The sequence below is a fragment of the Tyto alba genome, unplaced genomic scaffold, assembly GCF_018691265.1.
Source record: "Tyto alba isolate M040663 unplaced genomic scaffold, T.alba_DEE_v4.0 Super-Scaffold_20, whole genome shotgun sequence".
Lineage (NCBI taxonomy): Eukaryota > Metazoa > Chordata > Aves > Strigiformes > Tytonidae > Tyto > Tyto alba.
Genome location: NW_024881283.1, coordinates 10,052,655 through 10,066,499, shown reverse-complemented (window position 1 = coordinate 10,066,499; position 13,845 = coordinate 10,052,655). Strand labels below are relative to the sequence as shown.

General features: G+C 72.0%; 2 protein-coding genes across 5 annotated transcripts in view; both read right to left on the bottom strand.

The window, feature by feature from the left end:
- The window catches only part of LOC104357462 (thyroid hormone receptor-associated protein 3), a 34,261-nt gene extending 32,872 nt beyond the window's left edge, over positions 1–1,389 (bottom strand). For all 4 annotated transcript variants that reach the window (XM_042793605.1, XM_042793606.1, XM_042793604.1 and 1 more), the window contains exon 1: positions 1,293–1,389. The gene's annotated coding sequence lies outside the window, so the exon portion shown is untranslated. The remainder of the gene's footprint in view (positions 1–1,292) is intronic.
- A 628-nt stretch (positions 1,390–2,017) lies between these two features.
- MAP7D1 (MAP7 domain containing 1) lies at positions 2,018–11,909 on the bottom strand. Its single transcript, XM_042793844.1, is given in 19 exon segments — positions 2,018–2,642; positions 2,728–2,924; positions 3,002–3,119; positions 3,257–3,314; positions 3,416–3,469; positions 3,598–3,702; positions 3,935–4,094; positions 4,162–4,283; positions 4,285–4,337; positions 4,425–4,684; positions 4,767–4,900; positions 5,017–5,159; positions 5,307–5,429; positions 6,928–7,038; positions 8,591–8,705; positions 9,019–9,182; positions 9,803–9,871; positions 10,018–10,692; positions 11,754–11,909. Coding segments are annotated over 19 exon segments (2,820 nt in total). The 5' UTR covers positions 11,902–11,909; the 3' UTR covers positions 2,018–2,631.
- Between the last annotated feature and the right edge of the window lie 1,936 nt (positions 11,910–13,845).

Below are 13,845 nucleotides of genomic sequence, written 5' to 3'. Positions count from 1 at the left end.
CTGCTCTTCTTCCGCCCATCATCTGTAAGACAACCTATAGCGTTTTCTAAACAATTTTAGATATTGTTTATTTCAATGAACAAATCTGTTCTTATGCCACAGCATCAGACACATCACTGTGTACTTAAAACCAAGAAAGAGTACCCCACCTCCAACAAGCCCCGAGGAAACACTGCTGCACACACACCACCACCCACTCCACAGCTACAGAGTCCTCATGCACACGAACACAGAAGTGAACCCGCGCCTCCCCGGGCTGTTACACGGAGTACTGCTTACTCCAAACTTATCACGTCACCTCCTGGCACATAAACACACTCAGAAAGCCATTCAGGAGGCAACTAGAGTGACAATTACCTTGTGGAGACTTTGAAATATACTTCTGGAAACCTCAAACACGTTAATCTCCCCAAAACAACAAGAGTTAGGGAAAGAAGCTCTCGTCAGCCTGGGGAAAATTAAGATTTAGAGCTCACGCGTGCCTCTGTGAAGCCCATTCCACCGCATCACCTGAGGTTCTACCAAACTCCACTTTTAAACCAGCCACAGAGCAGGGAGCGAGAGTGAACAAACCCAGCGTGCTGCGCCGAGAAGCAGACGGTGCTGAGCGCCGGTGCGTGAGCCACACACCGCCGGGGGCTCAGCCCCAGCTCACGGTGTCGCGGCTGCAGCCCGGCCAAGCTGCCGCTCCCCCCAGCGCCCCCGACCCCCCGTCCTCGGGAGCACGGACAGCGCCTCAGGGGGCGCAGCGAGCAGGGTGGGGGGCCCGGACACAGGCCGTGACCCCGGACAGTGAAGGAAACCTCCGGGGACAGGCCCAGGGCGGGGGAGGAATCTGCGGGGACAGGCCCGGGGCGGGACAAGGGCGGCCCCGGGGCCGGAGCGGGACAAAGGCGGCTTTCCGGGCCGGGCCCAACCAGCCCCGGGGACGCGAGAAGGCTACGCGAGGCCTGGCCCTACCCAGCCACGCGGCCCATCCCGGGCCGGGCCCGCGGCGGCCCCGGGAGCGCCCCACGCCGCACTCGAGCCTCGTCGGAGGGTGAGAGGGGAAGGGGGGGCGGGGGGGCCGCGCCCGGCATGTGGCGGCTGCCGGTAGGGCGGGGGGGGGGGGGGGGGGGAAGGGGGGCGGGAAAGGAAGGCCGCAGGGCCGCGCTGAGGCCCGCGGTGCGGGGAAAAGCCCGTCCGGGGTGAGCGGCGCAGCCGCCGAGAGCCTCTCGGTGCCAGGTGGGAGGGAGGAAGGGGCCGCGGAGGACGCGGCGGCAGAGGGCAGGCCCGGGCCCCGTCGCACTCACCGAACCCCGCTCCGCCCGCGGCCTCCTCGGCAGCCAGGCGCCTCCGCCTCCCCTCCCGCACGCACTTCCGCTTCGCGCCCGCCCGCGGGGGCTGCCGGGAGCCGCAGTCCGGCCTCCCCCGCGCTGGGCGAGACGGTGGCGCCGGGCGGACTACAGCTCCCAGCGGCTCCTGCGCGGAGGGGGTGACGCAACTTCCGCGTCCTCCCCGCCCGCCCCTCGCGCCACGGAGGGGCAGGGCCCGGCCGGGAAATGGCGGCGGGGGCGGTGGCCGTGGCGCAGGCTGCCCGCCCTCCTCCGCTCCCCGCCGGGGGCCGAGCCCAGCCCAGCCGCCCTCCGCCGCTTCCCCCGCCGCTTCCCCCGCCTTGGAGGGGGGCGGCGGGGCGGAGCAGCCGGGCGCTGAACCGGTCGCTGCCCGGGCCTCGGCGGCGCAGGCCGCGGCCCTCATTGCAGCCGGAGGCCGCGGGGTCCCCGCGCCCTGAGGCGGCTGCCTGGTTTATAGGCCGGTTGCAGCGCCCGAGGGCGCGGCTCTCGGGCTGTGTGTGGAGAGAGCAGCCAGGCTAACCCCGCCGCGCCCCCGGGGGGGAGCTGGGACAGACAAACAGCGCTGGGGGGGCTCCAGCGGCGAGCCCCAAGGCGGGGGTCAGCTCCCCCCCCCCCCCCCCCGCCCCAGAGGCACGGCTGCCTGCCCGCAGCGCGGTTCCCGTAACCCCAGGGACGCAGCCAGGTGAGGGCAGTTGTCCATTTTTATTGTTTGCAAAGGTTGTCCGGATGCATAACACTGTCACAACGGCACGGAGAGCAGCGCGGGGCTGGCCGGGCGCGGGGGGGCACACGCAGACAGACGGAGGGATGGGGAGTGACCTCCCCCCCCCGGGGCTGCAGCCCTCCAACTCGCCAGCCCCGGGAGCCCCAAATCCTCCCACGCCACACAGGGCTGGGCCAGGCAAGCGTCCCGAATGTCTGACCGAGCTCTATTTACAGTATTCACATACATTGTACCCAGCAAGTTAAATAACTACAGTATTACACCACACGTCTGGGGCGGCTCTGGCAGGCTGCTAGGGTGGGGGTGTCAGTCTGATAAGGTGCATATTTAAAAAAAAAAACGAAATAAAACCAAGACTGAAGATAGAAACGAGGTGTCCCCACAGCGGGCAGGGGGCTGGCGGCCGCCTCGCCGGGGTCCCAAACCGCCCAGGCCCCCCGCGGCAGGGCCGGGTGTGCGGGGGGGAGAGCGGTGAGGTTTTCTTTCTTCTGACGACAGCTACGGTTCTGCGCCGGCGGCCGGAGTCGGGACACGGGTGGCGGCTCCGCGGGGACGTCTGCTGGGGCCTGGCCCTCAGAGCACCTCTGCGGGCGGAGGGAGGGCACAGCAGTGGGATCGAGGTGGCCCTGACACCACCCCGGCCCCCCCCACACCGCTCCCCTTGCTTACCTGTCACCTGGGGGGGCTTGACCACGGCCTGCTTGAGGAAGGGCTCCTTGTCGCCGAAGGGGATGATGCTGCCGGGGCTGCTGCCGTGGTGGGAGAGCTCCAGCAGCTCCGGCGACCCCTCCGTGCCCGAGAAGCCGTTCTCGTGCTTGCTGGGCTGCATGCCGTTCACCAGGGATGCCGCCTCCTTGGCCGAGGAGCTGTGGGATGGGATGGTTGGGGTCAGCCAGGGCCCCGCCGACCCCCTTGAGCCCCCCGCAGCAGCCCCCACGCTCACCTTGGCGGCAGCCCCTCGCCCGCCAGGCCCTTCGGCCCCCCTGGAGTCCCCACGCTCGGCCTCTCCGTCTCGGGGAGTTCCTCCTCCTTCGGCATCGGCCCCGCACGCTTCTCACGGGCTGGGGACAGCGGCAGAGCCCCCGCTCAGCCATGGCCCCGGGCAGGAGCGTGGCTGGCGGGGAGCGGGATGGGGTCGTGGCTCCACGGACCCTGAGCACCCCAGAAGGGCAGCAGGCTGTGGGAAGGCGCCGCGTACCTGGGACATCCTCCTGCTCGGCCGCTTTCCCGTTCACCACCTTCTTGTCCTCCTTCTTCTGCAGAGAGAGGAGAGCTGTGAGGGGCAGCAGAAGCTCCGGGCAGGGGTGGGAGGGCTCTGCAGAGTTCCCCTCGTGTCCCTCAGGGAACAGGCACCCACCTTGGCATCGGCCACGTCTGACTTGCGCGTCCTCTTCATGATCTCTTCCAGGCGCTGCGGGGCAGAGAGGGGCTCGGCGCACGGCCCTGGCCAGCAGCCCGGCCCGGGGTGCTGGGCAGGACCCCTCGCAGGGGGAGCCCCTGCCACGCCGCGCGCCCAGGGGTGCCCCCAGCCCTCCTCACCTTCTTCCTCTCCAGCCGCTCCTGCTCCTCACGCTGGAAGTGCTTCTCCCGCTCCAGGCGCTGCCGCTCGGCCTCTTCGCGTGCCCTCGCCTCGGCCTCTTCCCTCTGTGGCACCGTGGGGACGGGTGAGCCAGGGCAGGGACGGATGGGACGGGGCAGGGGCAGTGGGGACAGGCTGCTGGGGTGGCTCAGCACCCCCCTGCCCCACGTCCCCTCCCGCCAGCCTGCGCGTGGAGGGGCAGGGCTGATCCTCGCCCCTGCATCCCGCTGGGGTGGGAACCACAGGGGAGCATCCCTGCCCCACCTCTTCCTCCCCCATCCCTGCCACCCCCCAGACCTGTCTCTGCAGCCTCTCTGCCTCCTCCCGCTCGGCCCGTGCTCGCTCCTGGGCCTCACGTTCCTCCTGCAGCCGCCGTTCCTCCTCCCGCTGCCGTGCCAGGGCCTCCCTGCGGGTCTGCTCCTCTGCCGCCCGCTGCGCCCGCTCCTCCTGCAGCCGTCTGTGGGGAGGGGGCCCTCAGCAAGGTGGGGGGGCCAGGACCGGGGGCTGGGGGGGTCAGCACCCACCTCTCCTGCTCCTCCTGCTCCCGGCGCTCCCGCTCCTCGCGCTCCCGCTGCTCGCGGGCCTGGCGCCGCTTCTCCGCCAGCAGCCGAGCAGCCTCCTCCCGGTCCGTGGTGCCAGCCGGGGGTCTGCCGGGGGGGGGGGGCCGGCACGGGGCCAGGGGCTGCAGGGACTGGGGGGGCTGAGGGGTGCGTGCAGCGTCAGTGCTGCTCCCACCTCCCCCAGTCCCACTGCCCGCCCCCCTCCCCCCCAGCCACCCCGTACCCACCTGCTGTTGGCTCTGCGGGCACTTTGGGGGGCTCCGGGAGGGCGGGGGGGGGCGGGCCCTGCTCCTCCTCCTTCTTCTGGCGTGCCTTTGCCTGGCCCTCCTGCTCCCCCCGCTCCTCCCGGGTCCTGGCCCGCACCTTGGGAGAGGAGTGGGTGCTGCGGGGCAGGGGCGGCTTGTGGGGAGAGCCGAGGGCCGGGCTGGGGGACGCCGGACGGGCTTTGGGGGTGGCAGGGGATGAGGGACGGTTCTTGGGGCCGGGGCTGCAAACGGAGCGAGAGACAACGTTAACGGGGTGGGGGCAACCCCCAGGGCAGCAGGGGGGCCGGGCAGCCCCCTCCCTACCTGCTGTTCGCTGCGGGCAGGAGCCGGGGCTGTGCTGCCGGCAGCGACTGCCGCTTCTTGAGGCTGCGCTCGCGGGACAGGGCGCTGCGCTCCTTGGCGTTCTCCCGCTCCTTCTCCTTCTTCTCCTTCTTCTTCTGCTCCGGCCGGGGAGAGACAGAGTCAGCGCCGGGTGCTCTGGCTCAGCCGGGAGCCGTGCTGTGCCCCGCGGCTGCCGTGGCACCCAGGGGTCCCCGTGGGAGGTGGCACTCACGGGCGAGGGCTCGGCCCTGCGGCGCGGCGTCACGTCGGGGCTGCCGGCGGCCGCCTTCCGCCGCTCCCAGCAGCGGTGCTGCAGGCGGTGGTTGTGGCAGGGGCTGAGGGGGCTGGCGGAGGCCGAGCGGGGACACACGGGCACTGGGGGTAGGAGGCACCACACCGTCAGGACGGGGACGGCACGGCACCGGCACCAGCTCTCCGCTGGCTTCAAGCACCCTCATCCCTGTCCCCTGCCTGCGCCTGGACCGGTGTGGCCCCGTTCCCCCCCCCCCCCCGGGTGCTCACCCTGCTCTTTGCCGTTCCCAGCCAGCGTCACGGCGCTCCGGCTGCGCGCGAGGAAAGACAGGGTGGGCGTCATCAGCCGGTCCACGATGCTGCTCTCCCATGGGCTCAGCTGCAAGCTCCGGTCTGGGGAGGGAGAGGGGCCCTTAGCGCATCCCCGAGCCCCCAGGCACCAGCCCCGGCCCCCGCCAGGAGGGAGCAGCCGTGGGGTTGTGGCAGGGGCACGTGTACGGCTCCGGGAGTGCCCAAGGATCAGGCACGCTGAGGAAGGGTCCCCACTGCCCCGCACGGCTGGCGGAGCAGGACGAGGGGCCGTGCGGGTGCCGGCGTGGGTGGGCAGCTAGGCACCCGTGGGTCCCTGTGCCCCACGGCCGCCCCAGCCAGCGCGCACCCACAGCAAGCAGCACCAGGGTGCGACCCCGCCGGCAGCAGCCCCTTCCACGCTGGCCCTCTCCTTGCGCCTGGCGCTGGCACGCACCCTCCCTGTGCCCCTGGCCTGGTGTCATCGAGCCCCCCCGCATGCTGGAGCTGCCGCAGGGACACCGCAGCCTGCCCCCGCCCCGAGGGAGCTGCGCCGAAGTCACCGAGCGTGTCACGGGAGCCAGGCCAGGCTCGTGGCACCCGAGGAATGGTGGTCCACGGCCACGCTGCCGGCTCAGCTGGGCACAGGGCTGCCACTGGCTGCCCTCCAGCACACCGAGCACCCCACGGGTGCAAGGGAAGCACCCACAGAGACGGGGCCCCTCTGCCCCTCTCCACCGGGGCCCCTGGTCACGCTGGGAGCAGCACCCACTGCCAGAAGGGGAGAAAACAGCCATGGCTGCAGCGGGGGGGATGGGGCGCTGGGTCCGGCACCAGCCCAGGGAGATGCTGCTCCAACCTGGGTGGTGCCGAGAGCCCCTGGGTGCCTCTCCCCAGGCTGAGCCCCCAGCACGGGGTGGCAGGAGCCACCTGCGTCACCGCTGCCCGCAGCCGCCCGCGTCAGCTGCTCTGGCTATTTATACCCGGCCGGGAAGGCGCGCACCCATCGCCAGGCAACCCCGAAACACAACAGCAGCCCCGGCGCTGGACGCATCCCTCTGGCACAGCCGGCAGCCTCGGGCAACTCGCCCAGGGCCAGGACAACCTTGCAGCACCCGACGCAGCACCGCGCCCAGGGCGCTCTGTGGCACCCAGCCCCGGGTGCCTGTGGGGACAGGCGGCGTGGCCGCGGGCACCGGCACCGTGCCCAGCCCCAGGGAGGGTCCAGTGACAGGCGGCCCCGGCTCTGCGGCTGCATCTGCACCCACCGGAGCTGCCCCCGGGGCAGGGAGCCAGGGCTCCCAGTCCCCGTCCTGGCACCCTACGGGGCTGCCATCACCCGCCTGCTCCTGCTCCTGCTCCTCCTCCTCCTCCTCCTCCTCCTCCTCCTCCTCCTCCTCCTCCTCCTCATCTTCCCAGCCTGCACGCAGCCTCAAGGAGCCGCCAGCCGGCTCCAGCCTCCTCCCACAAACAGCAAACGGCTTCTCCTCTCTCCGCGGGCACCGTGCTGCAAGGCAGGGCCTGGGGATGGGGGGACCCTGGCCTCGGGGGTCCCCAGCGCTGGGCGGGAGCCTGCGCTGGGGCAAACGCAAAGGGCTCTTACTTCTACTGGGAGAGTTCCAGAGGGTGGCAGAGGATTTGGAGAGCCGCTTGTTGATTATAGAGTCGACGTGTTTGGGGAGGTTTACAGCGGACACCGAGCATCGGCTCGCACCTGGAGGAGGGAAAAGACACAAGGGCATTAAGGTCCCAGGGCTGGGGCTGGGCCCCCCCACATGCAGCATGCACGGCCGCGCCGGGGCACTGGGGCGGGAGCAGGAGGACGCGGCACAGAGAGTGGGGCCAGGAGACGCTGGTGTCCGGGGACACGAGACACGACGCTGGCATCCGGCACGGCACGGTGCCCGAGCCCCGGGGGATCATGCTGGAATCATGCAGGGATCTCATCCTCAGGGAGCCAGGGCGGCTCCCGGGCCCCGCCACGCCAGTCTCCCCCAAAACAGTCCTGAAAACTGGGAGCCAAATGGCGAGGGACCTCGGCAGCAGCGAGCGAGCAGCCAGCCTGGGGGAGCTGGTTGAGGGCAGCAGGTCCAGACAGACACGGGACAATGCTCACACCAGCGCCGGGTCACTCCGGCAGCACCAGGAGGGTGCTGGTGGCCGGCAGCACCTCCCCAGGGTGCTGGGATCCCTCCATCCCGGCCGGGCTCCTCCGGAGAAAATGGCCGGGGGAGCTCGCTGCCGGTGGGGGTGGCAGCCATGAGATCAGTGAGTGAGAGCGCCGGCGGCGGCTCCGGCAGCACGTCCCCGCGGGAGGTGGCAGGGGAAGGTGTCCCCTTGCCAGACCCTGCCAGGCGCTGCACCGTGGACGCACGGGGCTGTCCCCGAGCCTGCCACGAGCCACAGCCGGACGCGCGGCAACCCAGACGCACAGCCCGACCGGGCGTAACCAGAACACGGCGCCCGGACGCACAGCCCCCGGCAGGCACAGCTGGGCACACAACGCCGGTGCGCATGCAGCGCCAGGCACGTGGCGCCGGCACACACGGCCGGGGCAGGCACAGCTGCCCCACGGCACAAGAGGGGCAGACAGACCCCAGGGGCGCAGCGCTCCCCTCTGTGCCATCGGCCAGTGCCAGCACCCGCCGCAGCAGCCCTGTCCCCTCGGCGGTCAGGGGACAGGGGACACCTCCACCTCCCTAACCCCGCAGGGTGTCCCCGAGGACCCCCAAGGAGAGGGGCCAGCTGGGCTCAGCGCTCCGGCCGTGGGGCAGCGGCACGGCGAGGCACGGCACAGCCGTGCACACCCAGGAGCACACCCAGCCATGGCCACCCCCCGGGCCAAGCTCTGCCCCCACCCAGCTGGGGGGACAAGGGGACACGCCACAGCACAGACCCCCCAACGAGAGACGGCAATGGCCTCGCGCAGCTCCACAGCCCACGCCTGACTCCTCCCGGCTGCTGGAGACCTGGGCAGCGTGGCCACGGCATCACCACCGGCAGCCAGGCCGTCCCCAAGCACGACGGTGACTGTGACGCCCAGCCTCCAGCTTACACCCAGCCCCACTCCGAGGGGGGAAAAGCCAAGGGACCCCCTCGGGCCCCGGCACAGCCCTGGGGGTGCCGGCAGCATGAGCCTACAGCAGAGTGGGGCCGAGCTGGGTTGGAGGGGTCTCGCCCCCCTTGCACAGGGCACCGCAGAGCCATGCCCAGCCGTCCCCACCGCCAGCAGAGCCCCCGGTGCCCTCACCCAGCCCAGCACTCACCATCTTTGTGCGCTGGGGAGCCGTGGTGCAGGGCCCCAGCCCAGGACCACCGCTGCTGCCGGATCTCTGCCCACGTCTTCTTGGCCGACCGCTGGATTGCCGCCTCGTAGCGCTCCTGCCCGAGGGAGAGGGACAGGGTGAGGCTGAGGGCTGGGGGAACGGGGCCGGCACCAGCCAGAGCCCCCCGGCGCGAGGCTGTCGCAGCGATGGGGATGCTTGGAGGGAGATGGGGCAGTGGTGTCCCCGTCCTGGCCAGGACACGCGTGCCCAAGGGGCCGGGCGCCGCAGAGGCTCTGCACCATGAAGGATGGGCATGGCGGGCGGCTCCCAAAGGGCTGCTGGAGCCACTGGGTCTCCCCGGGGAGCGCACCCCCGGCGTGCGGCCCCGACCCCCCGCCCGCTGCGCCCCTGATCCCCCCCATTCCCACCTTGTTCTTCTCCAGCTTCTGCCTTTGCCGCTCCTCCAGGACGGCGCGGCGCTTCTCCGCCTTCAGCCGCTGCTCCTCCAGGCGCTTGCGCCGTTCCTCCAGCTGCTTCTCCCGCAGCAGCCTGGCCTTCTCCTCCTTCTCCAGCCACAGCACCCGCTTGGCAGCTGCAGGAGGGAGCCGGGGCAGCGGGGTCACCCCCGAGGCACAGCCCCGGCCCCGCTGAGCCCCGCGGTGGGGACGCGTGCCCGCGCCGGCGGCACGGGGCCGAGGGCCGGCTCCAGTCGGGGCACGCTGCCGGGCTCCCTGGGCGCGCGGGGCAGGCGGCATCGCGGCCGGCCGGCAAGGGAGGGGTTTGGGCGAGGACAAAAGGGAGGCCGGGAGCCCGCCGAGCTGCGCCGCGCCGGCGAACAATGGGGGAATGAGGGTGGAAAGAGCGCGGGGATGAGGAGGCCCCATGCGCGGCGCGGGGGCCCCGCTCGCCCGCCGCCCCGAGTGGCTGCGGGGCTGCCTGGGCTGGTGGCACCTGCACAGACCGGGGGGCACCCGTGCACCCGGGGGGCACCCAGACCGCGGGGAGCGGCGGGGGGAGCGCGGCAGCAGCATGGCGGGGGACAGAGCATGTCCTGCCCGGGCTCAGCTCATCGCAGCTAATGGGATTGCCTGTGACCTGGCAAAGCTGCTTAGCTCCTGCCTCCCCCCCCCCATCCACTTTCCCTCCCCACACGCGCCCGGGGGGGGGAGGTCACTGGCCCCACGTCCCACCCTGCCCCCCCCAGCCCCGTACCCAGGTACTTGGCCCTCTCCTCGCGCCGCTCCTTCGCCTGCTTGTGCCTCGCCTGGGCTTTCTGGGCATCTGCAGCGGGGAGACACCATCAGAGCAGCGCCCGGCCCCCCCCCAGCCCCAGTGCTGCACTGGCACCAGCTGGGCACGGAGGCATCAAGCAGCGCCCGGGGGTGCCAGCATCACCGGAGCACCCCTGCCCCGCCCCGGGCACCCACCTTGCTTGGGCCTGGGGCTGGCAGCAGGAGCCGGAGAGGCTGCAGCCGGGGTGGGGCGGTCGCTCCGGGGGGGCACATCCTTCGAGGGCCCGGCCGTGCCCCCCGGGGGGGTCTTGGCATCAGAAGGGGCCCCTTCAGCAGCAGCCGGAGCCAGGGGTTCGCCCCCACGGGGCAGTGTCTCTGCCGGGCAAGGGGCAGCAGCGTGGACGGGGACCGGCTGGCCGGCGGTGTGGGGCGATGCCTCTTCTTTGGGGTGCTCCGTCACAGGGGGCTGGGGGGGCCCAGGGGGTGACTGGTCACACCAAGGGGGGACACTCTCTGCTGAGGGGGCCACAGCTGCAGGGCTGGGGGAGACGGGCTGTCCCGGTGGCGTTGCAGCTGGAGGGACGGGTTGGTCACGCTGCGGGGTGCTGCTCTCCGGGGGGGGGGTGACGGCGGGGGGGCAGACAGGCTGCCCAGAGCGGGTGACGGCTGCAGGGACGGGTGAGACGGTCTTTTCGGAGGGGGTGACGGCTGGAGGGACGGGCGAGACGGGCTGTCCGGAGGGGACGGCGGCTGGAGGGACGGGTCGGTCACGCTGCGGGGGGGCGCCTTCTCCCTGCAGGGCGTCCCCGGGCGAGGGGGGCGGTGAGGTGGGGGGACACACACTGTCTCCCATCAGGGACGGTGGCTTCCCTGCAACAGAGGCAAAGCAGAGCTGGGGGTCACGCAGCGGGGGAGCCCCGTCCCCCCAAACGCAGCCCTCGGGAGCAGGGGCTAGGGACAGTCCCCTGGGACAAGGCAGCGGGACCCCCCACCCACGCCCTGCCGTTGCCCCCCATTTCGGGGGGTGCCCACGCCACCCCACGCCGGGTGCCAGGCGCCGGGTGCACAATACACAGAGGGACCGGCCGGGGCTCTGCCAGGCACCGCCGCCACAAAGCCGCCCTTCTTCCCCCGACAGCTGCCGCCCCGGCCCCGCCGCGGGGGGACGCGGGGACAGAGACCCCCCCACACACACCCCCCCAGGCAGGCCCGGTGACCCACGAGCTTCTCCCCGGAGGATGCGGGGCCGCTTCCGCCGGTGCTGGCGGCAGGATGGGCGCGGGCCCCCGCGGCTTGACGTCACCACTCCGGCCCATGTCCCCCCGCGCCGCGCCGTGCCACGGCCGGGCCCGCGCGCAGCCATGAACTCATGGCCCAGGAATGCACACGAGGCCGCCGCCGGCCAACAGCCCCCCCTCCCCGCGTGTGGGGCCGCTCGGCGTGGGGCGGGTGGGGGGGCATAGTGCTCTCTGCACCCCGAGGGGAACAGCCTGGGGAATCGCCCCCCCCCCCCCCCCATTCCAGCCAGCCCCGGGGGATCCCGCCAGCCGGGGACCTTGGGGGACCCCACTGCACACCCCAGCGCTGGGGATGGAAACACAGTGCCAGTGTGTCCCCCCCCCGCTCCCAAAGCCACAGCGTGTGCCCTCTGCACCAGCACGGCCTGCGCTGCCCAGCAGTGGTGATTCCCTCCCCCCGCCCCGGTAAAGCACCCCTTTACAAACGCACCTTTGGGGTGCACACCGGGACCACAGCCCTGCCCCCCACGCAGCAGGCAGCGCCGTCGCCCCTGCCCACGAGCGATGCCCGACCCACCCTGGTGCCGCGGGCACCCGGGTCCAGCCCCAAGGGCACCGCTGCAGCGTGTGACCCCGGCTCCGGCGGGGTGGGGTGGTGGGGACACCGGTGACCGGCACCCACTTGGCTCTCACCGTGGGGTGATGTCACCCGCCGGGCTCGGCCGTGTTTGCAGAGCTCTTCCACAATCTTCAGCGAGGGGCAAAGTGTGGGCTCCGCAAACACCGGCCGGCGCCGCTCCTCCACCCTGCGCCGGTGCCCGTGCACCCCAGGTCCCACCATCCCCCAGCACCCACACCAGCACCCACCTGCCCAGGGAGGGGCTGGGGGTCCTGCTGCAGCCCCCCAGCAGCCTGGGACTTGTGCCAGCAGGGTTCACCCAGCTCGGGCTCCGCAGGGGACACAGCCAGCCCCGGCCCCCCCCCGCAGACCCCAGCAGCCTTCCGGGTATTTTCTGCCACAGGAAGCCGGCCCATCCCCTGGCCCCGATCCTGCACATCCCACGTCCCCATCGCTGCGCCCCGTGAAGTGGCCATCAGCCTGACGCACAGCCGGGAAGGTGTCAGGGCTGCAGCCCCCCCCCCCAATTCCCCAGGGCTGCCCCAGATTGGCACCCGCGGGGGCAGGGGGGCTCGGTGGCCCCGCGGGTGCCAGCTCTGAGGACAATACCTGCGGTGGCACCATGCGTGTCCCAGCTCGGAGGGGTGACCCCCTTCGAGTGCTGCTGCCCGCGGGGCCACCAGCCAAGCGAAAGCCTCAAGGGCGGGCTGACACCTCCGAGCCCACGGGAATATCTCCCGCAGCTCCGGCCGTGCGGGGAGCGGCACGAGGGGATGGTGGGTGCCTCCTGCCACCCCACACCACCGGGCACGGAGCCCCGGGCACAGCCCTGGGCAGGATCCGTCCCACCCCACTGGCACCCGTGGCCAGGGCAGGGCTGCTGGGCACGGCCAAAACCCCAGCGCAGAGCCGGGGCCAGCCCTGCCGCCATCTGTCCCTGTCGCTGCTCCAGCACGGCAGCTGCCCTGAAACCCAACGCTGCTGCGCCCAGGCGGCGCGGGCGTCCCCTCTCCCCCGGCCGGGGCATTCCGCAGGGGATTAGCTCCCTGTCCCCCGAGACATGCAGGCATGGCTCTCCCGCAGCCCCCCCCCAGCCCGGTGCTGGTGGCAGCAGGATAGCGCCGTGCCCAGCCACGCGCCACAGCCACGGGGCGAGGAGCTGCCCCTCGACCGTCGCGTCACCCAGTCCATCCCAGCTCCTCCCGCGGGTCCGTATGCCACCAGCGCCCGCACCACCACACGCCGCTGGCGCTGCCCGGTGCGGCGTCGCTCCACGGCTGGCACATGGCTGGGGCTGCTCAGCCAGGCAGAGGCTGATCCCCCGGTGCCGTGAAGCGAGAGCACATCGAGGCCCCGCGGGGTGCTCCGGGCGAGCGCTCCCCGCAGGGCGCTTCCCACGAGGGAGGGGGGGGACACCTGCCACGCGTTAACCTCAGCTCGCCCCCGCCCGCCGTATCCTCACGTACCGGCTCTGCGGCACGGCCGAGACCCGCCACGGGCTGCTCCACATGCAGCACCCACCCGGGGACGGGGGCTTTGGCCAGGGCCCACCCCTGCCCCGGGAGGGGAGGGCGGGCGGGCGCAGCAGGGCCCCGTTGGTGGCTGCTGCAAAGCCACCCGCAGCCGCTGGTGCCACAGCGCCCGGCCAGCGGACCCTGACCATTGCACGAGTCCCCGCGACGCCCAGGGACGAGGTCCTGAGGGGAACCCCAGCCCCAACAGCCACCACCAGGTCTGCAGGGCCGGGCCACTTCCCACAGCCCGTGGGGACACCCGTGCGCCCAGTGTGCCCTCAGGCCCTTCATTGCCAGCTGCCTCCCCCCACCACCACCACCTCAATGGCAGCCCCACGGCCGTGCCAGAGGAGGGGGAAGGACACGTCCCTGAGGCCTCTCCTCATTGCCAACATGTCCCTGTGCTGGGCGGGGAAGCAGCCGTGGCCCCGAGGCCGGGATCATTTTGTGGGTGCTGGTGTCTGGACTGGCTGCCCGAGGCCATTGGCGTGCCATGGGGTGCACAGGGGTGCTCAAAACCCTGGGGGTGCTCAGAGCCCCAGCGCTTCCCCCGGATCCTACACCGCCTCGCTACCTCTCAGGTGTGCTTCGGTGCCGAGCCCTGCCCTGTTCCCCGCTCCCCCCCTCCAGCTCCCGGGATTCCCCCCCCCGT